This window comes from Phacochoerus africanus, chromosome 15 (assembly GCF_016906955.1).
Source record: "Phacochoerus africanus isolate WHEZ1 chromosome 15, ROS_Pafr_v1, whole genome shotgun sequence".
Classification (NCBI taxonomy): Eukaryota; Metazoa; Chordata; class Mammalia; order Artiodactyla; family Suidae; genus Phacochoerus; species Phacochoerus africanus.
The window spans coordinates 2,692,245-2,718,014 of record NC_062558.1 but is presented as its reverse complement, the minus strand read 5'-3'; the positions used below and the strand labels follow the sequence as shown (position 1 = coordinate 2,718,014).

Sequence of the window (25,770 nt, the reverse complement as noted above, 5' to 3'; positions counted from 1 at the left end):
TAGCCTGGAAGCTTCCGTATGCAGTGGGTGTGGCCCTAAAAAGAAAAAAAAAAAAAAAACACGCTGGAAAGGACTTGCCTGATGCTTCCTGAACAAACCTCATGGTTTTTATTTTTTTTAGCACGGTGTACTTAAAGCAGCATATTACCTCCTGACAAGAAATTAAAGGCGTTGCTGGAATGTTCTAGAGAGGATTCTTCCAGTCCTGTGAGAGAGAAGAAAAGTGAATACCAATTTTCCTGCAAGACTTAAATCGTTGTTTTTCTCTGTTTGCTGCTTTCAGTGAAGCATTTATTATCAGGGAACTTATCTTTGAGAATTGCTGCATTTTATATCTCCTACAGTTTCTGGAAGAGGGGAAAAAACTGGCTGCTGGGTCGGGGTTTCTGAGAAATTGGAGCCTGAGTCAGAGCCCCGGGGTGAAAGCTTCCTTGGGAGGTACAACTCTAGAATTGCCAGAGTGGGGAGAAAGGGAAGGGAGGCAGAGACGTAGAGGAAGTAATAAGAGGTGATGCCTCACCGGTGGATGACAGCTTCCCAAGCAAACCGGGCCCGGCTCCGGGAGGCGGAGCACCGTGCCGCTAAGCATTGTGGCTTCCAGGCCCCGTCCTGCCTCTCTCTCTGCTTGGAATTCACCATACCGTGCACCAACTCCCCCTCACTTTGGGGTTGTGTTACCTGCCCCACAGGCAGCCTCCAGGGAAGGCAGGTCCCTGACTTCCGTGCTTATCTGAGTTCCTAAGCGGTGGGAGCCCAAGATCTACAGAATGTGCCAGGTCAGATCTGGCAGGTGGAAGAAGCCAGGAGGAAGTCAGCCACACCCAATGGTGGGGAAGGGGGCCGAGACAGCTGTGGTGGTGTGGGAAAGGTGAAGGTGTCCAGGACAGAGCCTTTCCATGTGACAGGCAGCCAGAGGCCTGGGGTAGTTGGAGCCGAGGGAATCCAGAAGGATCTACTCTGGGACTTGGGCAGGGACCGTTTATCTAAGGGGAATGGATATCTTCTGGTACCTGAAGAAAAAAGTCCTCTGTGGCCCGGGTCGGGGCAGCATGAGTCCTGCGTGGGAACCAATCACCGGAAGGCAGGCAGGGAAGAGAAGGGTCAAAGGAGCACATCCAGAGTAAGAAAACCGCCTGGAGGTTGAAGCCAGGTGGGCCTCAGCTTTGGTTAACTCTTTCCTGTCCAGTCCTGAGCCGTACAGTACCAAGTTGGGTTATGTTCCCACCTCCGGTGAAGGCACTTAGGGTGTAACTGCACAGGATGGCAGGTTCCCAGGTGGCTCTGAGCGCTTGGGCAGCCAAATGGGGGCAGCCTGAGTCTAACTTCTGGTTCAACACCTCTCACCTCTGCATGGGGTGACATGAGCATGAAATGCCTTAAAACAGGTGATAGAAAACAAGGAAGGCACAGGGAGATGCCTTAGAGGTATCTATTATTGTTATGACCTTGAAAGAAGGGAAGCATATGTATGGCCTTCTCAAAGCATCACACTGGATGGCTGGCACCTAGTAGATGCACCATATACGCCAGTGCCTGCCCAAGGTTTAGGAGCTCTTTCAAGAATTTCCAGCTCTGTGAAAGTAAACCAGCTTTGGACACCAGAATTTCTCCTTCACAGGGACACATCTCCTGATGAGTTCAGGAAACTTGAGAGAGGTGTAAATCCCCAACGGAACCTCCTCCCTGCCCTAATGCTGGAGCCTACACTCACTGGCCGGAAAGCACACAGCTTTATTCCCTGGATCAAAACAGGAGCATCTCATGGGAGGGAGCGCCACAGCTCAAAACCCCAGAACATCTGCCATCTGTTGCTCCCTGGTCATTGGGGGTGACCATGCTCACCTGGTCTCATTCCATGGGTCTCTACCCTCCTCCTGCCCACGGGCAAGGACTTGGGGAGGCCTATCTCCTCTGGGTCCACCCTGTCATCTTCCATGTCCCCACTCTTCCATGCTTTGCTATCTCAACTCTTCACATCTGACCGAAGAACCCAATTCTAGTTTTCTCCCATCCAAGTTCACCCTTCTTCCTACACCCAGCTGGCCCCTCCTGGTGCACTGCTCTGAGCAAACACTCATTCCTTTATTTCCTTTAAACCAGCAGGTCTGGATGTCTGAGAGCCAAGAGGGGCTGTTCTGGGAGCAGGGAGGCCTGGGGGTCCTCTGCCACAGTTGAGTAAGGAAACCAGCATGTAAATGAGGGCCCCATGGTTTGGCATCCTGTTTCTCTGTGTTTGTGTGTCTGAAGTCACTTCCATCCTGACCAGAGCTAGTGGCCTGTATACCTGGCACAGCACTCAGTGCTTTCCACAAATCCCCCATTTCCTTCTTCAACAACGTTACAATTACTTATAAGGTCACTGTTTCATTGCTTTCTAGATGAGGAATCTGGGGCACCAGGATGTCATGTAACTGACACAGGATCATCTAATATGAGGCAGAGACTTGGGGAATCCAGGCCCATTGAATTCTAGAGACCAGGGCTTTCAACCTCTTTTCCACACTGATTCATCATATGTGACAGTTTGTATAAAAATATGTTTAAAAATGTGTCACTTTTGTAGACCTTGTTCCCCAAGCCATCTCTGCTCGTGCCTGCCTGGGTAATGCACTGGCCTCGTTGATGTGATCACTCAGGGTTTCCTAAACCTGGGCCTGGTCTGCCTTCCTCTCCTACTGCCAGACCTCACACATCCCAGGCTGCCATCCAGCTCTTCTTTGACCTTACGGCTCCCCTGGGCCTCCCTTGATCACCAACCTCTAGGCCTTTTATAGACAGGTTCTTCCATTCAGTGTCCTCTGACCTGTCCATCAAATGCCTACCCATCTTTATAAACTTTGGTCATATTCCACCTTTTCCAGGATGTGTTTCCATCTTCATTCAGTGGGTTGGGGGCCTCCTCTCCTTAGAACCCTTCTTAGCATGTGGTCTGGACTTTTGAATGACAGTTACACATTGTGATGCTTTGGTGTGATGCTTCTAACCCTTCCACAGACCTCTAAGGGTCTGGCTTAGTTCCGGGCCCCTGCTCAGGAAATATGCATTAAATGGAGGAGTGCAAGTTGAGAGTCGTGAGAATGTATCATTCTTTTTTTCTTTTTCTTTTTTTTTTTTTTTGTCTTTTTGCCATTTCTTGGGCCGCTCCCGCGGCATATGGAGGTTCCCAGGCTAGGGGTCGAATCGGAGCTGTAGCCTTCCAGCCTACGCGCCAGAGCCACAGCAACGCGGGATCCGAGCTGCGTCTGCAACCTACACCACAGCTCACGGCAACGCCGGATCGTTAACCCACTGAGCAAGGGCAGGGACCGAACCCGCAACCTCATGGTTCCTAGTCGGATTTGTTAACCACTGCGCCACGACGGGAACTCCAGAATGTATCATTCTTGAGAAGCTTATAATCAGTCAATGAGATAAAACCTAAAAACTGTGTTATTTAGCTACTGCTACAAGAAAGTTGCCTTAACAACCTCCCAAGAGATTAAAAAATAAAAATAAAAATATGCATTAAATGGAGGAGTGAATGAATGAGTTAATTGGCTAGGGCAGGCACAAGACCTCACTCAGCATTTCCAGGAATACCTCAATAAATGAAGCTTGATTAATGGAATAATTGATGAACTTCTACCCCTGTCTACCTCTGGTGTCCTCTCTCCTCTCTCTCTTTTTTTTTTTTGTCTTTTTGCCTCTTCTATGGCCACTCCCACAGCATATGGAGGGTTCCCAGGCTAGGGGTCCAATTGGAGCTGTAGCCACCAGCCTCCGCCAGAGCCACAGCAACTCAGGATCCGAACCACATCTGTGACCTACACCACTGCTCACGGCAACGCCGGATCCTTAACCCACTGAGCAAGTCCAGGGATCGAACCCGAAACCTCATGGTTCCTAGTCGGATTCGTTAACCACTGAGCCATGACGGGAACTCCACTGGTGTCCTCTCTCAAAGATGTAGGCAATCACTTGTACAGCTGAATGCAGGACTGACCATCTCTCAGAATCCGTTGACCACATGCAATTAACGGGACACACACTTTGCATGCATACACTCACAGACACAGTCATACGTGCACACACACACATCTTCAGTTGATAATACCTGATGTAGGTTGATTTTTGATTGGGTTAATGATAAAAATAGCTGATACATATGACAGTCTCACATTGGACACTTCCCTAAGCAGTTAGTAGATCTTAACTCAATTTATCCTCAAAAACAACTTGTTGAGATTGATACTGTTATTATCAAATGGGTGCCAGAAGGCGGAACTGAGGCGGAACACCATTAGGGAAACTCTCTTGCCCCAGCCATATAACCATGAGCAGTGAAGCTGGGGCTCCAAACACCACTGTCTGTTCCCCATCCCTGGGTTCTACTGCCTGTTTATCTGGTTGACCAGCCGAGAGACTGCTTTCCTCTCATCCCAGGTCACCAACACAGCAAACCCCTCCACAAAGCAGCGTGTGCACGGCTTGAGATCATCACCCAGCAGGAGCTGAACTAACACCTTAAGCACTTCTGCTGAGTTGCTTAGAGTCTATTAAACTGGAAGTTTCTCAGAAGACCAGAAATGTGGTCAAGCACCCAACTTCCGGGCTTCTAGTGCATTTGCCAAACTGATAACATTCATTTTAATCTCTTGCTGAAACAAACCACACCTGCAGAAGACAACGTTTGTCTCTAAACATGTCAGTGTAAACATGTTGCAGTGTAATTTCCTCTGATGCATGTTACAATGAGGCGAAGTGAAGGTTATGGGTGAGCCAGCATTAACCTAGAGCTGCTTCTCTGTTGATGCTAAATTTGCAGGGTTCCCTTTCTGCACTGTGTGCCTGAGGCCCCTGCTGAAGACTCACCCCATCACAATGCCAGCAGGAATGCTACAGAGACTCTGGCTCAAATCCCTCGGGTCTCAGGTCAAGGAACAATGTTCAGAGAGAGAGAGAATGACTCCTTTAGTGAGTCTGGCTAGGGTAAGAAATGCGTTAGAGCCCTGGCCTCCTGAGTTGCAGCCGTGGCTTTTTCCAGTGAACTACATTGTGTGTAACTTTGCAGAAATGTTTAGATAAGGTTTGCCTCAGTGGCTGGAGTTGCATTGCAATGTGGACGTGTCATCTCTTATTCTTAGTAAAATGACTTTTGTTAGAACGCATTTCACAATTTTATATTTCACACATTTGTAACCCTGCTAACTGGGTCCCAGTCATCAGCTAACTGCTCCCACAGTGCTTGCTCCATCACCGGAGGTTTTGCAATGGACACAATTAGCTGCTTCCCAAGTCTTGACCAAGTTCAGTGTGGTCCCCTGCCTCTCACCCACTTTTTTGTTAGTTTCCTTTATTTGACACCTTTACTTACATATACCATTTAATGTGAATGAACAAAGACGCTAACTGCAATGTGTGCAGCTGAAGTTAAAGATGTGTTTCAATTTTTGTAATGGAGTACTTGCAACATTCTCTCTTCGCTTGCAAAATCACCTCTTTCTGGTTTTTCCCTGGGTCTTTTTTATTTTATTTTTTCTTTTTAGGGGGCAAACCCACAGCCTACAGAGGTTCCCAGACTAGGGGTCTAATTGGAGCTGTAGCTGCCAGCCTACACCACAGCCACAGCAACGCCAGATCCGAGCTGCATCTGCGACCTACACTGCAGCTCACGGCAATGCCAGATCCTTAACCCACAGATCAAGGCCAGGGATCAAACCTGCATCCTCATGGATACTAGTCAGATTCATTTCCTCTGAGCCATGACAAGAACTCCTGCCTGGGTCTTTTTGAAAATGCTTTGAAATGTATTCAGACCATCAGTTGCTTTTGTCTGGGGAAATCATGTAGTCGGTGTAGAGATCTAATTTCTTGCTTAGCTTGAGCAAGAGCTGTTTAATAGGACACATTTCAACTTGCCATACTTTAAAGGCTATACTTCCATGAGGAGTGTTATTTGAACATCTTCTATTACCCAATTTCCTAAAAAACTAGTTTTTGAAGAATATAAGGCCAAGTATGCTAATGGAACCATGTGGCAGAAGCTGAGGGACTGAGCAGCTGGGGCTGGGAGGCAGAGTGGAAATTCTGAACACTCACAATATCTGTGTTGTGGCTGAGCCAGGTAAGGGGCAAGAGAGAACAGGAGGCAGAAGTTTAGTAGAGGAGAGATTCCAAGGAGTGATGAGGATTTGATGATCAGGGAAAAGCCAAAGGAAAAATACAAGGATGAATCACATAAATTAAGAGAAAAAACACGAAAAGAACAAAGGTGAATGACAGTGGATGAATGAAAAGGGAAGGAGCAGAGCAAGGACTAGGAATGACATGAAGTATAGAAATAAAACAAAGTACAGGAGGGAAAGAAATAAATACCATTCCAGGAAGTTTCTGCCCAAACATTCAATGACTCATTAGGTCTAAGCCAAAAAATACCAGCATACATCACACACTGAGAGGTGGACAGCCCTCCCCTGGGTGACCAGTCATGACAATCTCTGCCCCATTAGCTCACACCTGAAAGTCTCAACATGAAAACAAAACAAATCTCTAACCTCTGGATTCCTAGAAATGGTTTCACCTTCTGCCCATGACGTGTAGTAAAAGGACACAAGATGCTCAATAGGCACGTGCAGTGGAAAGACAAGGGGCCTGAGCACAGGAGCCCTGAGGCTGGCTGTGGGGCCCAGGGGTCACCAACAGATTTTTAGCTGTGGAAAGTTTTTTGGCAAAGAGATCCAGAAGCCAAACTCTAGAACCCATAAAGTGGAGTGGTCCATTCTGGGTCGCTAAGTAGGGAGCCTGCCTTTCAGCTGCCTGATGAGGCCTGATGCCTCTCTTCCGGGGGCGGGGGGGGGGTGCAATCTCTATATATTTCTTCCATCAGAGGGCAGACTGTCAAGCCTCCATCTTCTTTAGATGAGGCAGCTGCTCTGCCGTGGTCCAAGTGCAGCTAATCCGAATTCTCATTAGATAGCCCAGTTTGCAGCTACCTCTGCCTAAAGAGGCCCAGGGTAAAAACTTCTGGATACATCCATCCTTTTAGGTATTTTCTCACTTGAAACAATTGCAGTTGTAGGGTGCTTCCCAGCTCAGTAAGGCGAGGCCACATTCTTAGTCATTCCGCTCTCAATTTTTTGCTGTTCTATTCACTTAATCAGAAAGCATGTTGATAATGTGATCAGATGAGGCTGAATGTAGTTGAATGAGTTCTGCCAGTAGTTCTCATTGCAGTCCTTGCTTTCTTCTCCTTCATCCCCCTTCTCCCCCAGCATTGAGAGGGATAGAGGGGAAGGAGGTTTTGACCTTTTTCCTTCAATCAAATCCCTCTTCATCCTTCTCCTTGCAGGAACCTGGTCACAGCCCTACTGTACAATCAGGCCCATGTTGATGTCTCCCTGGAATTTGTTTCCAGTGGTTTAGGTTTTATGCTCCATTTCCTCTGGTTAATCTGCCAGTGCTTGTCTATTCTGTAAATGTTCTAGGATATAATATTGGACATATCACCTCTTGAGTCATGGGGACAGATCGTTCGTTCATTGCACTGTGTAGTGGTTTCCTAATCACCAGGAGGAGCTAAAGAGTTATTTTCTAAGCTGGTATCACAGATATCTTTTACACTTCATCTGATTTCCAAGTAAGATGGTGATTAAAAATGATGCAATAGTATGATACAAGCACAATCCAGAATACCCTCAAGTAATTAGAGGTGTGTCAGGCTTCAAAATTCAGCATAAAAAACAGATTCCAGGTTCAGAGAGTTTCTCCACTATTACCAACTGAGGTGACTCCAAGCCTGTTACCTACCTTTCTTGAATTTCAAGTTCTTTTTCTATAAAACTCTTTTCCATAAAACTATTTTCTACCTGTTCTATGACAGCTTTGGATTCTGTGGAATTATTAAAAAAAAAAAAAAACAGAACAATGTGGGAGAATATGTTGTAGATGTGCTCTGGGGGGCTCTGGATTTCTATGAATTAGCTCCATTTCTAACCCTGTAAAGGTAACTGACATGCATATGGTTTTCATTTCATCTAAGAGTGGTTTTTCAAAGCTATAATGGGCATTGTGAGGATTGAGGGTGAGGAGGAAATGTATTATTACAAGTGAGAAAAGTTGGAGAATATAAACCAAAATCAGGATTCATTTTCATCAATGGAGTCAGTTCTTTGGAATAAATATCTAATACAGGTGACTGACTCAGAAGCCACACACAGATGTGCTTCTTGAATTGGTGAGCACTTGGAAAGGTGCATTTGGGGAAGATGCTAAAACCCATATTGCAGGTCTATATTGTCAGAGCCTTGTTGGTAAATCTACACCTTACCAGGTGAATCGTGAACATGTGTGTGTTCTGAACAGCAGCATTGTCCTTGGAGAATAGTTTGAAACGTGAAGCTTTCCAAAACCTAACTAATATGTGATAAGAATGTTTAAGCATCCATTTGGGGGTACTTACAATTCCTCAGTAAGAGACTGAGGAAGATTGAAGAGACAAACTTAGCAAGCAGATTTTCTATTGATGATAGACCTCGGTGAGGGTAACTGGGAGAAGGGAAGGTGTTCACTCTATATTTTGGTGTTTAGTTCAACTTTTTTAAAGAATATTTTATCATAAGAAAAAGAAGTGGAAAGTCATGCAAGGCATTCAGCCCAGCTTCCACACAGTCCAAGCAGAGCAGGAGGTCTTTCCGCACCTGCCACATTCCCTATTTGGGCAATCTGTGCGTCACTATCAAGAATATGGCTCCCTTCGTAAAAAGCAGGCGCTGCCGCTTTTATCGATTTATCTATCTATCAGGAAATGCGCCGTGTGTGTGCCACGTGCCTTTACAGTCTTTACCTCGATGACCTAACTCGCCGGGAGGTGCCCTTTCCCCCATTTCTTTACGTCTGTTACGTAGCCCGGGAATTTGGGAAGAAGACAATTGCATCCAATTAGAGGCAGAAATGACCGACTTGCTTCTACTTCAAGATCAAGAGACTCTGAACCTCTGTCTCAAGCGCCAGCAGCAAACACCAGCGAGCGTACAGGATGGGCGCACCCGGCCCGCGGACCCGCACTCCGGGCGGCCACTCTCGGCATGGCCGGGGGAGGGGGCAGATGGACCTTGGCCAGCTTCGTTTCCCAGTCGTGTTACGCAACAACTTTGCAGCCGTCATCTTCGCCCTAATTGTGTAGGGGGCGGTGTTCGTGCGTTGCGCTTTCTCCCCACCCCCCCACCCCCCGCGCTCCCGGCCGTCGCGCTCCCAAGGGAGACGCGCGGGGCATTGTAATCGCTGCCAACGCAGCACCGCCGGGCTCGGAACCGCCACCCGTCTCCCTCCCCTCTGCGGCCGGCCCTGAGTTCTGGCCGCTCGCCTGCGCTCACCCTCGGTCTCCTCTCTCGCCCACCCCCAGGAGGAGGGGTCCTCTCGGCGTTTAGAGAGGGGAAGGCGGAGGTCCCTGCCACGCCCGGGCCGAGGCAGCCTCCAGCCCTCCGCCTGGTACTCGGTCGGCAACAGGTAGCCTGGCTCGCTGCGCGCTCGGGGAAACAAAACGCGCCTCTGCGAGTGAGCGAGGGTCGCTGGGCTTAGGTACCTCGGTGACCGAGAGGGTGAAGGCAATGGTGAGGGGAGAGGGACGGCAAGGTAGGGGGTCTCGGGCCCCTCCTCAGGCTTGCCCCGGTCGAGGTGGCCACGCTGGCCGTTGTGCAGCCCTGGAGCGGGGCGCGGGTCCTCCAGGCGCTGGGCGCGGGTCCTCCAGGCGCTCGGGCGGTGGCAGTAGCCGCGGCCGGGAAGGGACGCGGGCTGCTTGCTGGTGGCGCTGCCGGGAGGGGGCCCGGGCGGGGGCGGGGGCGGGGGCGGGGCCTTTGAGAGCCCGCCCCCGCCGGCTGCGGCCATTGGCGGTGGGCTGGGGGCGGGTGCGGGCACAGCGATTGGGGCCGCGGCCGCCCGTCACGGCTAGGCTGGCGGGCGGCGACGTAGCGCCGCGCTCGGAACTGACCTACTAACACACATCTCCCGGCGCGGCCACGGCGCCCGCGGACCCGGCGCGCCGCCCGCCTCCCGCGCCGCGCCCTCGCCGCTCCTGCCGTCCCAGAGGCCTGGCCGGACCCGGATCCCTGAGCGCCTCCAGCTCGGCTCCCGACTCCCTGCTCTTTCTCCCTGTCGCCCCGGCTCGCCGGCCCGAGAGCAGGAACACGGTAAGCGCTCCGCCCACCGCCTGCCCGGGCCCGGTGCCCCGTTCCCCGCCCGCTCCTGGGGCGCGCGGCCGGCGGGCACTGGGCGCGGGCTGGGCTGCGCGCGGGGCCGGGCTGTGCGCGGGACTGGCCGGCGGCTGCGAGTGTGCGCGGGGCATTCATTACATAAACTTTTGCTGCCTTGTCAGGAGGGGACTCGCCACCTTAAGGTGGCTGCTTTGATTGCAGCGCCCTCGCGCCGGCACGTAGTCCGAGCTGGCTTGCGCTCCCCCCGCCACTGTTGCATAATGTCTCCTGATTTCAGGAAAATTGATGTTTTGGTAGAGAAGAGCGCCGGGGAGGCTGAGCCATCTCCTGGGGAGGGGCAGCGCTCTTTCCTTTCTCGTGCCTTCTGCGGGGCTGGCGGCGGAGGAGAGGAGGGGGGCTGACTAATGGGCAATAGTCTTGATTTTCTCGTTGAGAAAGAGCATTGGTAGCGTGAACGGTGACGGCATTCGGAGAATGCCTGCGCTGCGTTTGTTTGTGTCCGGGGCTGAGTCTGCACAGACGTTTTCCACCCTGTTTGTCGTCAGCGTGTTTTACCAGCGCTCGGGGAGGTTGTGGGATTTGTCCTTGCATACATTGCATAATCTGCCCACCGTGAAATACTGGCAAGGATTACGGGCTGATGTGGGAATGTGCGCGTACGTGTGCAATGATTTGGTAATTTTAGCGCAGCATTGGATATCAGATCGTTATTTACCTGTATACTACGTTCCCAATTAAAAAGATGTATTTTTAAACACTCCTACAAAACATGAAAGAAAGAATTCCTCTGGTTGTATTCTGATCTTGGATACTGCCCGGGCTCGTCCCTTAGGTGTTCTAAGCTATTATTTTTAAATCTGAGACGAACCATTGTGACGTTCACCTCCCCACCTTCCTAATGTTAATTCATTCCTTTCGATCAGCCCTTTTTCTTGCCTTAATTGTCATTGCTTTTTCAGACACGGCAAGACAGATCACATAATAGTTTCCTGGAAATGTTGCATTATGTAACTGACGAATTTGCTGGCACTGAGCATAGGAAGAGGGAGCTAATTACGTGATTTTAAAATCTTGCTACAAAGAAAGTAGGACAATCTCAGCCTTTAAAATGTCACTGTAACAGTTTTATTTTTTTTTAAGGATATTTTAAACCGGAAAGTAGACAACTGGGTAAGCATTGAGTATGCTCAGACTGCCGAATGTGTCTTTTGCTCTAAATGAAATGTGTGTTATTCTAAATTTAGCCCCAACTATCACATTTTAACAATTGTGGCCTCACAGCGCTATTTCTGGTGTTTTCTCCAGGGCTGTGTGCAAATACAAGTTCAAGGCCATTTGCTGTAGTTTTAACTCCAAGCCTTCCGAGACCTTTGATAAGATTGTATTTTTAGGACGGCATTTCGCAGAGCCCAGTGATTTGCTGGATGCTGACTCTCATTTATCTTTTTAAAGGACACTTTAGGAAAGTGCTGTTCCCTGAGAACAGCAAGGGATGGCCGAGTGTCATCTTCTGGTCTTGGCTTTTGTAAATAACAACAGCGAATGAGGTCACGGTATTTATTTCAGATCGGATTTTTTTCCCTCCAGACCAGATATGATTTATGGGAAGCAGATATAGGTTAGTAGATTGTGTTCTTGTGGGAATGCCCTAGTTTTATTCATGCGAGCATCACATTAATATATAATGTACCCAGATTTTAAATTTCTTCCTTGACTCATATAAAGTATTGTGAATATATGTCTATGATGGTGTGTATTTATCAGATTTATTTTCCCTTCATGTAACATTCAAATAATTAAACCGCAGGGTTGTGGGGGGCTTTGGTGGGGGAGGGAAGAGGAGAAGGGGAAATTCCAAATCTATTACAGATTCATCTCTGGAACAAATTTTATTACCTCAAGTAATTGAAGTCGCTTTCCAAGAAGCTCCAGGCCGGCCCCCCCCCCCCCCGCCCCAATGTCAGACCCCGACCTACTTTGGAGCTCGGGCTGGGAGCCCTGGGTCTGCAGGGGGCCGCGTAGCGCCACCTTCCGACCGCCACCTCAGTGTGGCTCTTTTGCCTCCCCGCGCGCCCCTCCCTCCTGCGGCCCCTTGGGGGTCTTTGGGGGGAGGGTGTGTAGGGGTGGCGGGGGACCTCAGTCCGCACCCGGGAGCGTCCTTGGGCGGCGCTTAGACGGGGGTTTAACGGCGGCCTGCACTCCTCCTTGCCCCCTCCCCACATTCCTTTGTTCTGGCGCGGGGGTCCTGGCGGCGCCGAGGCCCTGCTGCGCCGCCCACCCAGCGGGGGGCGGGTCCTGCGGAGGCTCGGCGGGGGTGGAGGGAGGGGGGGGGCCCTGCAGGGCCAGCCCTGAGGCCCGGAGTGCGCTGCGTTTTGGGTCTGCTTAGGCTGGAGGAGCCTGGAGCTGGAGGGACGGAATGGACACAGGGTGAGGCCGTGCGGGGAGGTTTCAGTCGGGCGCCCTGAGCACCTCTCCGCCGCCCGCGCTCCATCGGGCAGCTCCGGGGTCCTGCGTTGCCTTTTGCGCGCTGAGCTTCTGAGCACCGCAGACACCTTTGTTCAAGAAGGATTCATTGCATGTCGGAGCGGAGCGCTTCTGATTTCGTGAAGTGGAAAAGACCTAAGCAAACCGCTAAATGTCGAGACACCTCAAAAACTGGGGGGAGGGGTGCTCCAGCATTGATGGTGACGCCAAGGGCCCCAACTTGACTGTAGCCAGACGGGTGGACTTTTTTTTTTTTTTTTTTTTTTGAAACCTAGTTTATGTGGCCAAAAGCTAGGGGAGAGAGAACTCAAATCCCCCAAATTCAAAATTTTGAAAAAATCAAAGCACTTGTGTGGATGCTGCTGTCCTGTCCTGTTTTAAGACTACAGTGCTTTCATCTTGTCCGTAGGTCTTCTGAGATTTTGCTCTTGCAGTAGATCCAAGTACATTCAGGGCAACGTTGCAAACGTTCTCCGAAAGGGCGTCAGCGCAAAGGGCTTTGTTGAAAAGTTGGCTTCTCTGGGGTTATCTCCTACACCCCTGTCTCGAATGGTTTCAGGGCAGTTAGTAGTTAAGAACCAGTGCACAGGCTCTGGACCCAGAAGAGCTGGGTCCCAGGCCCCAGCTCGTGATCTGGGGATTGCTCTGATTTCTATAGGCCTCCAGGGTAAACTGAGTAAATAAAACCTGCTTCTGGGCAGCTGCGAGGAGTTCAGTAATGCTTCCTGCCTAAGTGTCTAGAAACATAGATGTATATGTTAAAAGATATTCACCTTGATTTTTTTCTCCAAGTCTCTTCAGTAATAGGATTGAAGTTTCAAGTAAGCCTATAGTTAAAGATTCTTCTTGAAATACTGTACTTTTTGGTCCAATAATGATTAATTTTTTCCCCTCAAAACTATTGGCCATCATGTTCAATAGTAATTTTAGTTTGAAGAGAATCCTTGGCAGGATTGCAGAACCTCAAACTGCCCAAGTTGTTGGATTAATGTTTTGGGGAACTGTTTAAAGAAACAGAGAGAGATGAGTTGATGGTGGCAGGAATGGTATAACAAGGGTCAGAACAGCTGCCTTTTTCCTGTCCCCTTGACTCTCTGTGATGGCTTTTCTGGGCCTGGATAATCTCTGCATCTAAAATTCTCTTCTGAGATCAGAGGCTGGTTGGACCTCACAAATGAGGCTCTCTGTGTATGCAGCCTGTGCTACGATCAGAAACCTAGGATGTGGCGTTCCCATCATGGTTCAGCAGTAACGAACCCACCTGGTATCCATGAGAATGCAGGTTTGATCCCTAGTCTTGCTCAGTGGATTAAGGATCCAGCATTGCTGTGGCAGTGGCTGTGGCTGGCAGCTGTAGCACCAATTCAACCCCTATCCAGGGAACTTCCATATGCTTCAGGTGTGGCCCTAAAACAGACAAAGAAAAGAAAAACAAAAGAAAACTTAGGATGTATCCCATGAAACTGCTGATGGTTGGCCCTTTTGGCTAACACAGAGTAAATTCCATTTGGTTTACCCTTAGACTTGCAGCATAGAATGGTGCTTCACTAAGAATCATGAGAGGCCTAGAACTAATCATTGTTGCCTTGATGCTACTCCTTCTTCAGCAATGAGATTAAGAGCTAATATTTATTCAGCATGTACCTTGCATGTGCCAGGCAGTGTGTTCACTGTTCTATTATCATCCCCATTTTACCCATAAGGAATTGGAGGCTAAGAAATTGATTAGCAGCCTAGGCTCCTGAAAATGGGTTGGGGGGTAGCGGGTGGGGACCTTCTGTCTCTGTCCCTTCCCTGAGTATGAGTGCAAGCAAGTTTTTGAAACAATTTCCTTTCTGTGTTAAAGACTTATCTTTGCGAAGTGCAATTATAACATCACTATGATGCAACGACCTGAAAATTAAAACCCTTTGTTCGGGCCCTTTCCCATGTTGAGCAATGTGCCTGACTCACCAGCTGAGTGGATATTTCTAGTTGACCTTGCTTTGGTCCATAGAGTCAGTTCCGAGACGTGAGTGTGATTGCAGCATGGAATGGAAAAGGTGCAGTCATGTTGCCTCGGCTTATTTTTACCCGAGTAAAATCACACATACTTCATTATTTCCATTGTAATCCAGATGGCATTGATGTTGTTCGAAGTTGTTTATTTTTAATTTGTATTAAGGAATGAGAGCACGCTTGGGATTCAATTCAAAATAAGACAGAAACAATGTAATTGAAGTTTCCTTTAATATCCATTTCTTGTTTTTGTAAGGTATGCCTGTCTTTCACAGGGTTAACACATTGTTTGATATCCTGTTATTTTTCTAGATTATATTTGAGTTGATTTTTATCCAGATTGGACTTGTATGAGAATGTCGAAAGAGGCTGACCTTTGATCACAGACATTACATAAGAGTTTTTCAGTTTCAAAATGAATTAGTATTACCACCACCCCCAATTATCTCTCAAATTTCATTACAAATAACTTTCCTGTAGTTAAAAAAAAAATGCCATTTCTCATATGGTTTTAATTAGAATAAGCTTGTTTTTATGATAAGAAAGTTTAGTAGGGATTTTCTAGTTGCCTTTCGTAATCATCTGTGCTTTGAGGACTCGGTTTCATTAGAAGCAGAATGATGTGTATAAATAAGCCTTTTAGTTACCAGAACATGGTGTCTTTTATTAATTAACTTTCTAGGGATCTTAAACTGGAATGAAGTAGCCTTCAAGTAAACACTAAAAAATAAACGTTTAAAATAATCTGTTCTATGGAGTTCCTGTCGTGGCTCAGTGGTTAACAAATCCGACTAGGAACCATGAGGTTTTGGGTTCGATCCCTGGCCTTGCTCAGTGGATTAAGGATACAGTGTTGCCGTGAGCTGTGGTGTAGGTCGCAGACGTGGCTCTGATCCTGCTTTGCTGTGGCTGTGGTGTAGGCCCGTGGCTGCAGCTCCAATTTGACCCCTAGCCTGGGAACCTCCATATGCCTCGGGTGCAGCCTTAAAAAGACAAAAAGACAAAAAAATAAAATAAAATAATCTGTTCTATTCATGAGGCACAGAGTAAAGAAAATGACATTTGTAACCATGTGCCCACTGGGAAGGAAAGTGAACAAGAAATTAAAAAGTCAGGCTGAGGAAAATTGGAATGATTCTTCAGTATCAGTAGGAATACTTAAAAACTTGCCCGTTCCCTACCCAGCGCCTGCACACACCCCTCTTTTGAGTCATCACCTCATGTTGCATGTGTTCTAGTATTACTTACCTGTTGCAGAATTTCCTATAACTGGGTTATTTCATGATTATTAGTGTCCCTTAAGATTTCACATTAGTTAGCAGACCAATAAATTCTCTTTTTGAAAGTTTCAAGAAAACGAATGATCCCCATTTTGAAGGGACTGCAGATTTTTTTCTTAACGCATTAGTATTTAATCACCGCCCCCCCCCACCTTCCCTGTTCCCCTCCTTCAAACCTTGAAGTTGTTTGGAGGTGTTAGCATCTTTGCACTTCCCCTGAGCAGACTTGAGAATGTTTTCATTGAGAGGTTGCAAAGAGCGCCCTCTTTTTATAAAAGAGCGTCAAGGTATATATACTCTCATGTTTCGATTTCTTAAATTATGTCAAGGCTATAAAATCATAAAAGGCAGTATTGGCATTGTATTTATGAAGTTTAAATCTAATTTTCAGGTGGTCCTTTGCTAAGGATGAGAGATCAAGAAACTTGAAGTATTTTCATTTATCATAAACTCGCTCTGGTTTTGACACATTTAGTGACAGAGTACTGAATAGAGAAAGTAGGTCAGTATACTGCTATGATAGGATAGATTTTGGGAAGTGTGAAAGCCTGTTTATGTGTGTGTTAGAGTTTGATCACGTATGCATCTCTCTCGATTTCAGGGTTAACATCTGTGTTACTAGAGACAGAATTATAGTATTAATGGGGGGCATTTCACTGGCACGCACAGAGGTTTAACATCGTTTTCTTAATTTAAAAAGCCTTTTATATGTCAGCCTGATTGGAAAATTATCATACAACCTCAGTGTTTCTGGATCTTTTTTCATCCCTTATTACTGCCCTCCCTCACCCCGAGTTTGTTTTCATCCATGAAAAGAAGTAAAGCGTTTTTATTGAAACAACCATGACATGGATTTTACCCACAGGAAGAAAATGTAGGTTAACGTATTGCTAATATTACTAAAGAACTGTGAATTGATTCATTAACTTTTTTTTTTTCCACTAAAATGGCGTTTATCTCAAAAATAAGCAACCGGCTTCTTAGTAGAGAGATGGTCTGTAGTTTAACATAAAGGAATTTTTTGTTTTTTTTCTTTAAAGGTACACTATACCTCTGAGGGTGTAAATAGTACATTCAGAGAGTGGAGAAAAAAATGAGGTGGCTCAACCAAAATATTTCCAAATCATTAGGCACATCGAATGGTATTTCATCTTGTATTGACAGAATTTAAAAAATCAAAGTATGTAATAGGAGCAATTTGCAATAAGACTTCCCCTTTAAAGAGATAATAATGAAATTTTCTCATGGTAGATTTTAATGTCTCAACTATTGGTAAGACCCTAGATGTTGAAACAAAATGCTTTTTCTTTTCTTGTTTGTAACAAGTTTGATTTGTCAACCAGTATTTTTCTGAGAAATGAGTTGGAGGCCAGGGAAGATACAGGTCTCATTGTTCACAAAAATACTGACCTCCCTCCTCAAGGGGAATTTGGATCTAGAATTTGTGTTGTAAGGCTTCATTCTCCTAGAGAATTTTCTAAGCCAAATTTAATCTTAATTAAAAACAATATTTACATTATCTGACCTAAACAGACTTTAAAATCTAGGCTTACGAAACATAACTCCTGCCTGTAGAAATAGCATGATGTACCATGAAAAGGCATTAATTAGCGACGGCACGTCCGCGTTAGGTATGGGAAAATAGGTCATTGGAATGTGATGACTCCTGCTCTTAAATTTCTCTTTTTATTTGTATTTTTAAGAAGCAGCCGTATTATCTAATGGATGTAATGAGGCTGATCAGGCTGAACACACCAGCATCATAGAATTGGCATTTCGTGTCAGTTACTCACCAGAAAAGGAAACTAGCGGTGACTGATGTAACTCAGCTAGCTTGGTAGTGATCTGAAAACATGAGGCAGAGCTGGAATGACTGTTGAATTAATCATAAGGGAAAACATTGGAATCTGAAATAAAGTCATTAATTGAACATAAGTACTGATGTCTTGGGAAGGCGTTCCAAACCACGTTTGCATTCCCTTTCATTTAAATTTATTATTGGAGGGCATGGACAGATTTTCCTGCCCTCACCGTCTCCGCTGTCTAGGGTTTCATAATCTTGGGAAAGTCGCTCAGTCCATGTTTGAACAGCTCCACCCCCACATTGAAAATGGATACATTTTGGTTCCTTACAGAAAACTCACAGATGACGATGCCAATAGCTGTCATTCTCTTTTCCTCTATTTTAACCTATAGGATTGCCAAGAGATTGAAACGTTAGCAGAGGTATGAAAATTTAGAATGTTTTCTCTGCTCATTCGATACTTTGAGAATATAGATCAACTCTGAGGAAGCTGGAGAAAAGTTCCAAGGAGTGCCTTTGTTGTCCTAAAGAAGTCCTGGCAGCATCTCATAGTGCTTTCCCGCACCCAAAGTAACTTAGTAAATGGGTATATATTACTCCGAAACGAGAGAGTCACAGAGAGGACATGAATGGAAATGAGCTGCATTGCAGAGATACACACAGGACAGCCCTCTGCCAGGGTAGGAGTGGGTGCTATTAGAGAAATGGCATCAGGGTCAGGGCTGGGCTGGAATCTTAGTGCTGCCACTTAACTAGTTGTGTGACACTGGGCAAGTTGCTTAACTTCTCTGAGCCTGAAACCTGAAAGTGCTTATTAATTACGAGGGCAGTGAAATAATGACAGGCCGGGCTCACCGTGCCTGTCGCATTGTCAGTGCTCGGTAAATGGCACCTGTTGTGATTATTTTGTTATGATCACCATCCCAAGAAAAAAACAGCATAGTGAGAAACCATGCAGAATGTGAACCCCCACCCCATGTTAGCAGCACACCCCTGGATGTATGCTGTGTTCAAGAGCCTGTCTCCCACCAAGACTGAGGGGTCCCTTGATTCTTGGGAGTTTGAGTTTTCTCTCCCTCTTTAGGCGCCCCCAGTCCGGCTCAGTGCCAGATATACAGTAGGTGCTCCATATGTGTTGAACAAGTCATGTAAGGAATCAGAGGATTTCTCTGTTAATAAGTGAAATATCTTTTTTAGAATGTACGTAACAATGTTAAATTCAAAAGAACAGACAGGGAGAACAGACTTGTGGTTGCCAAGGGGGAGGGGGAGAGAGTGGGATGGACTGGGAGTTTGGGGTTAGTAGATGCAGGCTATTGCACTTACAGTGGATAAGCAATGAGGTCCTACTGAACAGCACAGGAAACTGTATCTAGTCCCTTGTGATGGAACATGATGGAAGATAATATGAAAAAAAAAACTATATATGTATGACTGGGTCATTTTGCTGTGCAGCAGAAAGTGACACAACATTGTAAATCCACTATACCTTAATTTAAAATTAAAAAAAAAAGAATATATCAGCAAAATGTTTTTGGTTACCAAACTCTCTTATATAAGGCAGATGAGGGACTGTCAATCAGATGTCAAGCACCTAATATGTTCAGTTGGTTGCTAGGATACAAATATATTAATTTATGCCCTGAACAAATCTGTAGCCTAGCTGGACATAGAAAACAAACACGTAAGAAGATACATATCTTACAAAATCAGCACCTCTCTTTACATTTTCTCACACTGCTGATAAGCACTTTTCCACACAGCAAGGTTGTTTGATAAATAATATCACGGAGACTATCCTAATGTAGTATCTGGTAGTTTGCTGATTGAGTCAGAGATGGTCAATATGTACAGATGAGGCAAGAATCCAGATTCTAGTACATGTAGTGAAATTCAAATAGAATTAACTGAAAAGAAAGGAGGTTTTTTGTTTGTTTGTTTTTGTTTTGGTTTTGGTTTGCAGGTTTTGTGTATACCAGCAGATATAAAGATATATATATATAGAGAGAGAGATAACAAAGTAGGCATATTAGTACTCGGACATCTAGAAGAAAGGGGTTAAGCAATTTTAAGACACGTGGGATATTTTTATTGAATGAAAGTAGGATTGTTTTCTCTGTGCTATATGGTGAGGTCTGCCTGCCCCCCTGCTCACACCAGACTCAGCACGCACCTTTGAATCAGGAGGTTGAAAAGTGTCTCGAGTCACTCGATGTAGGTTTGAAATGATGAAAATGGATATGAAAGAAGGAATGAAAAGTTTAGGAAGAGTAGCTAATACAGATTGAAGAGTGGGGCATTTCAAAAGGTTTTATAACTTTAAAAACTCAAAGGCAGGGAAATCCTGTTGTGGCTCAGTGAGGACAAAGCCAGTTAGTATCCATGAGAATGCGGGTTTGATCCCTGGCCTCACTCAATGGTTTAAGTCTCCAGCGTTGCCATGAGCTGTGGTGTAGGCCACAGAGGGGCCTCTGATCCCGTGTTGCTGTGGCTGTGACATAGGCTGACAGCTGCAGCTCTGACCCCTTAGCCTGGGAACTTCCATATACCGCACCTGCAAGCCCTAAAAAGCAAAAACAAACAAACCCCCCAAAATCCCAAAACTCATAGCCAAAATGAAATGTAAAAGGAGTGTAATATTTTTTCCAAGGGAGAGACAAAGTTAAAAATGCACAGAAGAGAAAGGTTCTCCAGTAGAGAAAATACTCAGAATAACAGTGTGCAGGGAACTACATGGTGTTTTAAAAACCAGTCCCTAAAGACACAGTGGAGATTTGAAAGGCACCCTGGAAAAGAACAATGTAATTGTCCTCCTGGAGCTGGAATTTTGACCCTTTGCTTCAACATTCATTTGACTTTGGGGGGAGGGGGAGGATTTAACTGAATCAGGGAATACTAATTCTTAACAGGAGGAAAGAATCCACCCAGTATGTAGAGGGGAAAGGGGTTTTCATGTCAGCACAAGAAACCTAAGTGGAATTAAAGGAAGCAGTATTGTTTTACTAAGCGATAAGTAGAAAGATCCCCTTTCTACACCATCACTGCCTGCTGTGGCAGATTCTTTGCCTTCATTTCCCATTAAAGCTGTAGTATGAAAAACAAACAGAAGCTTTGTAATCACAAGTTTTGCCAAGTTGCACCTCATTGTTTCCATTGGCTCAGTGTGATGGACAAAAACATGGCATTAAAACCTTATTCTTTACGATCCTGAAATTATTACATCATTCCTTCTTTTCCTTCTGGAAGAGACACAAGAAGCTGGCAGGCTTTTCCAGCTGATAAAGTTAAAACTTCATTGCCTTCGTCATGATAAAACTATGCGCAAGAAAGAAAGAGTGACATGAAACAAAAACATTAAATCTTTTGAATGGGGCAGGATCGAGTGTATGTGCAGACAATGCTGAATGAACAGCTGACTTACCATATCTCCTTTGTGAAAGTTTTGCTTTCTGGAAAATTAGGCAGAGAAGCCTTGTCCAGAAACACAGATCCAAAACTGCCCCAAAAAGATTGTTATTGGAACCTAATACAGATTTATCGTCTCATGTCAGGCCAAATTCAGATTATAAATATGTCATCAGTGGAAAGGGAAGTTAGTTGATGGTTCTATTTTTGAGTTTTTATATTTTGTTTGAAACTAACTAGTATAATGGAAAGAAATTCTTTCCATAATTACATTTTCTCAGTTTAAAATAATTTTTAAGTTTCAAGAAGGCCCTGTACTTAAAAAAAAAAAAAAATCCCTTAGAATAGTAATTGTTTATTTTAGTCTGAAGCTGCTATATATATGAGACCCACTATGACAAAATTTCCAGGACCAAAAGGGCACTATGGATGTTTCACTCTTAAGTGAATGTTGGATAAATCAGTTTAAAAGAACCTGAGAAAAGAACATTGCTAACCTCATTGCACAAAGGTGTCAAAAGAGGTAGCTTTATTGAGAAGAGGTACGCTGAGTCACTTGGCAGCATGGCCATGGCATAGCCTGCCCAGTCAGAGGTTTGATGGGCAGAAGTTGTCCACATAAGAGTCAGATGAATCAACTACAGCTCGGTTGTTTGTGTGACTTTTATTTTCGCTTCTGTGGAAATAAAAATTCAGCTCCATTTTTATTCCATGTAATTACAGAATTTTTTACTGATGTTAGAGAAGTTTACTTGGGAAAGTTCCTTTTCTGAAGTGAGCGGGTTTGCTTGGCAGTGACAGAAATGCTGTCTGAAAGTATTCAGAAGCACCACAAGATGCAAATACTATTTAAAAACTTACCAACCAGAGGCGATCTGTCATTTCCTTCCTGTAATGTCCTGTCCCCACATGCCCCACCCCATTTCATCTTCTGCAGCACAGCCTTCCTCTGTTTCTCCCTGGGGCAGATTTTTTTTTTTTTTTTTTCTCTCACCCTCCTGGAGGACATTTTACTTTGCCGACAGGTCTCACTGGAGATTCATCCTTTACAACTTTACAGTATAGGTATTTGGGTACTTATTTTCTTTTTGAAGATTGTAAACTCTTAGAAGGACAGCAGCACGTCTTGTTCAGACCCGTCTACCCAACATGCCTCGTGTAGTTTCCTCTACCTAACTGGTAATACACATTTATCAGGTAGGTAACTATTGTTGTCATTTATCTATTGCAGGTGACCATCTCATGTGTTGCAGAAGACCCCATCTACCTCCGTTCAGCAAGAGGAGCTGGCGAGATTTATTCTGGGCAATAGCATAAAAGGAAGAATATGGATGGATTTTAAACCACAGTTCTTAAAGCATCTGCGAATCCTGGGGCAATAATTTGTTCTCCTGCACCGCATATAGAGGCTAAGTGTGTTTCTGATGCAGCTGAGAAAAATGCAGAGCATCAAGAAGGAGCAGGCGTCTCTTGATGCCGGGAGCAGCATGGACAAGATGATGGTGCTTAATTCGGCCCTAAGCGAAGTTTCCGAAGACTTGACGCCGGGCGAAGAGCTCCTTCTCAACGAAGGAAGTGTGGGCAAAAACAAATCTTCAGCGTGTCGGAGGAAACGGGAATTCATTCCCGACGAGAAGAAAGATGCCATGTATTGGGAAAAGAGGCGGAAAAATAATGAAGCCGCCAAGAGGTCCCGTGAGAAGCGTCGGCTGAATGACCTGGTTTTAGAGAACAAACTCATTGCCCTGGGGGAAGAAAATGCCACTTTAAAAGCTGAACTGCTTTCCCTAAAATTAAAGTTTGGTTTAATTAGCTCCACAGCCTACGCCCAGGAGATTCAGAAACTCAGTAACTCGACGGCCGTGTACTTTCAAGACTATCAGACTTCCAAATCCACCGTGAGCGCCTTTGTGGATGAGCCCGAGCCCTCCATGGTGGCCAGCAGCTGCATCTCTGTCATCAAACACTCTCCCCAGAGCTCTCTGTCTGATGTTTCCGAAGTGTCCTCGCTAGAACATTCGCAGGAGGGCCCTGCGCAGGGTGGCTGCAGAAGCCCTGAAAGCAAGTTCCAGGTCATCAAGCAAGAGCCCATGGAACTGGAGAGCTATGCCAGGGAGCCGAGAGACGACCGGGGCACCTGTCGGGCGGCTGTGTATCCGAACTACATGGGGAACTCTTTCCCTGGCTATTCACACTCACCCCCTCTGCTGCAGGTCAACCGGTCCTCCAGTAACTCGCCAAGAACATCAGAGACCGATGACGGCACAGTAGGAAAGTCATCTGATGGGGAAGATGAGCAGCAGGTACCTAAGGGCCCGATCCACTCTCCCGTCGAGCTTCAGCGTGTCCACGCCACCGTGGTTAAAGTCCCGGAAGTGAATTCCTCTGCCTTGCCACACAAGCTTCGGATTAAAGCCAAAGCCATGCAGATCAAAGTGGAAGCCTTCGATCACGAATTCGATGGCACGCAAAAACTCTCCTCGCCCGTCGACATGGCGTCCAAGAGACATTTCGAACTCGAAAAGCATAATGCCTCCCATCTGGTACATTCTTCCCTCACTCCCTTTTCGGTGCAAGTGAGTAACATTCAAGATTGGTCTCTCAAATCCGAACACTGGCATCGAAAAGAACTTAGTGGCAAAACTCAGAATAGTTTCAAAACTGGAGTGGTTGAGGTAAAAGACAATGGTTACAAAGTTTCTGACCCAGAGAATCTGTTTTTGAAGCAGGGAATAGCAAACTTATCTGCAGAAGTGGTCTCATTTAAAAGACTTATAGCCACACACCAAATCTCTGCCTCGGACTCTGGGTAAAATTACTACTGAACAAGCTCTGGGCATTCAGAGATGGCATTTGCCATAGATGAGTACATTTTGTATGGAGCTGAATTTTCACTGGCCCTGTGGTCATTTCACTGTAATGTTTTACCTGTTGTCTGTTGGGTGTCTTTTTGTGCACAAATTATTACGAACATTAGATTGTGTCATCACTCTGCCTTGTATATTGTCAAATAGCCCATTGCAAAGACTGTATATATTGAACATTATTTTTGTTGTTCTCTTATAAAGTGTGTAAGTTACCAGTTTCAATAAAGGAATGGTGACAAACACAGAACTGCTCCGTTGCACTTAATTTGATGGGAAAGAGCAATTTCAGTTGCAAAAGTGGGTTTTAAGATACTCTGCATTGAGGGCAAGAGGCTCTGTTTAACATGCTCTGTAGACATTTAGCCCCATGCCAATCCACAGAGAAGCTGAATAAATGTGACTTGATAACGAACAAAACAAAACAAAAAAAGATACTCTGCCTTTTGCTTATTTGGGGGACTTCTCTCCTATTGATATCAGGAACACCAAAATGTAAGTTCAATGCATGATTTGTGTTTTTATTGTGGCTTGGCCCAGGCTCTGACAAGTTTGAAAGACTTCCAAAGGGGGAGACAGAGGTGGGGGTGGGGAATGAGTTTGCTTGAATTAATTAATTTCCTAAATCACTCCCCACCATCTATTCTTCTTTAAGGTTTTCTCTGTCCTTTGTGTTTAAGAGAAAAAGCCACGTTGTTTAGTATCAGCCTCTCTGTCCTCCAGTGTGACACATGGATGTGGACAGTTGAGTCACTGACCCACTTTATTATTTCTTTTAAAAGAGTGGATAAAAGGTTATGGATGAAGTCATTTTTATATTCTTGTAAATCTTAACAGATCTAGAATGTAGCAGTCTAGGGAATTCAGCTAGTGAAATACTGTTTTTATTTGGTTTCCCAAATTTCAAAGAGCACATCAATTATCACATTCCACCAAGGTCAGTCTGAGTATATGTGATGACTTGTTTTTTTTTACAATTCCTTAACGATTACTATAAATACTAGCGTCAGTTTGGAAACTCTTTATAATAGAGAAGTCCAGGAGAAAGCATCATTCTAAGTAAACTGATGACAAGATCATTACTGACCATTTGTCCAATATCCTCAATTGCCCCATAAAAGTACGTTGTTTTGAGCTGTTTTCAGAAGAACCGTGTGTGTGTGTGTGTGTGTGTGTGTGTGTGTGTCAGAGCAGTGCAGAAGCAAAGCAGCCTGCCCTGCCCACCTGAGGCCAGTAACTGCTGATAGAAGACAATCTAATGTGCCTTCTGTTGCAGCGAGGGACTGGATTCTGGGTGGGGTGGAGTCGGTGAATGGGTGTTATTCAAGCACAACTTTCTCCATAGCTAGTCCCACCAAAGCCCTCTCCAGAACTGTCTCTTTCCATACTGATCTCTCTTTCATCCTAGAAGTGAGACAGGGGAGTGGGGAGAGTATGCGGGGAACAGACTTGAGTCTTCATAAAACACGTAGGACGGAGTCCCGTTGTGGCGCAGTGGTTAACGAATCCGACTAGGAACCATGAGGTTGTGGGTTCGATCCCTGGCCTTGCTCAGTGGGTTAAGGATCCGGTGTTGCTGTGAGCTGTGGTGTAGATCACAGACGCAGCTCGGATCCCAAGTTGTTGCGGCTCTGGCGTAGGCTGGTGGCTACAGCTCTGATTCGACCCCTGGCCTGGGAACCTCCATATGCTGAGGGAAGCGGCCCTAGAAAAGACAAAAAAAAAAACCAAAACAAAACAGAAAAACA

General features: G+C 45.7%; 1 protein-coding gene across 2 annotated transcripts; it reads left to right on the top strand.

Moving 5' to 3' along the window:
• Positions 1 to 9,422: 9,422 nt before the first annotated feature.
• On the top strand, positions 9,423 to 24,269 carry NFIL3 (nuclear factor, interleukin 3 regulated). 2 transcript variants are annotated; one of them, XM_047761129.1, is made up of 2 exons: positions 9,423 to 9,483; positions 22,390 to 24,269. In XM_047761129.1, the coding sequence occupies exon 2, from the start codon at positions 22,583 to 22,585 to the stop codon at positions 23,969 to 23,971; it is 1,389 nt and encodes a 462-aa protein (XP_047617085.1). In that variant the 5' UTR covers positions 9,423 to 9,483; positions 22,390 to 22,582; the 3' UTR covers positions 23,972 to 24,269. The 2 variants fall into 2 exon arrangements, with proteins under 2 accessions (XP_047617085.1, XP_047617086.1); XM_047761130.1 differs by lacking the exon at positions 9,423 to 9,483 and adding an exon at positions 10,026 to 10,163.
• The last annotated feature ends 1,501 nt before the right edge of the window (positions 24,270 to 25,770 follow it).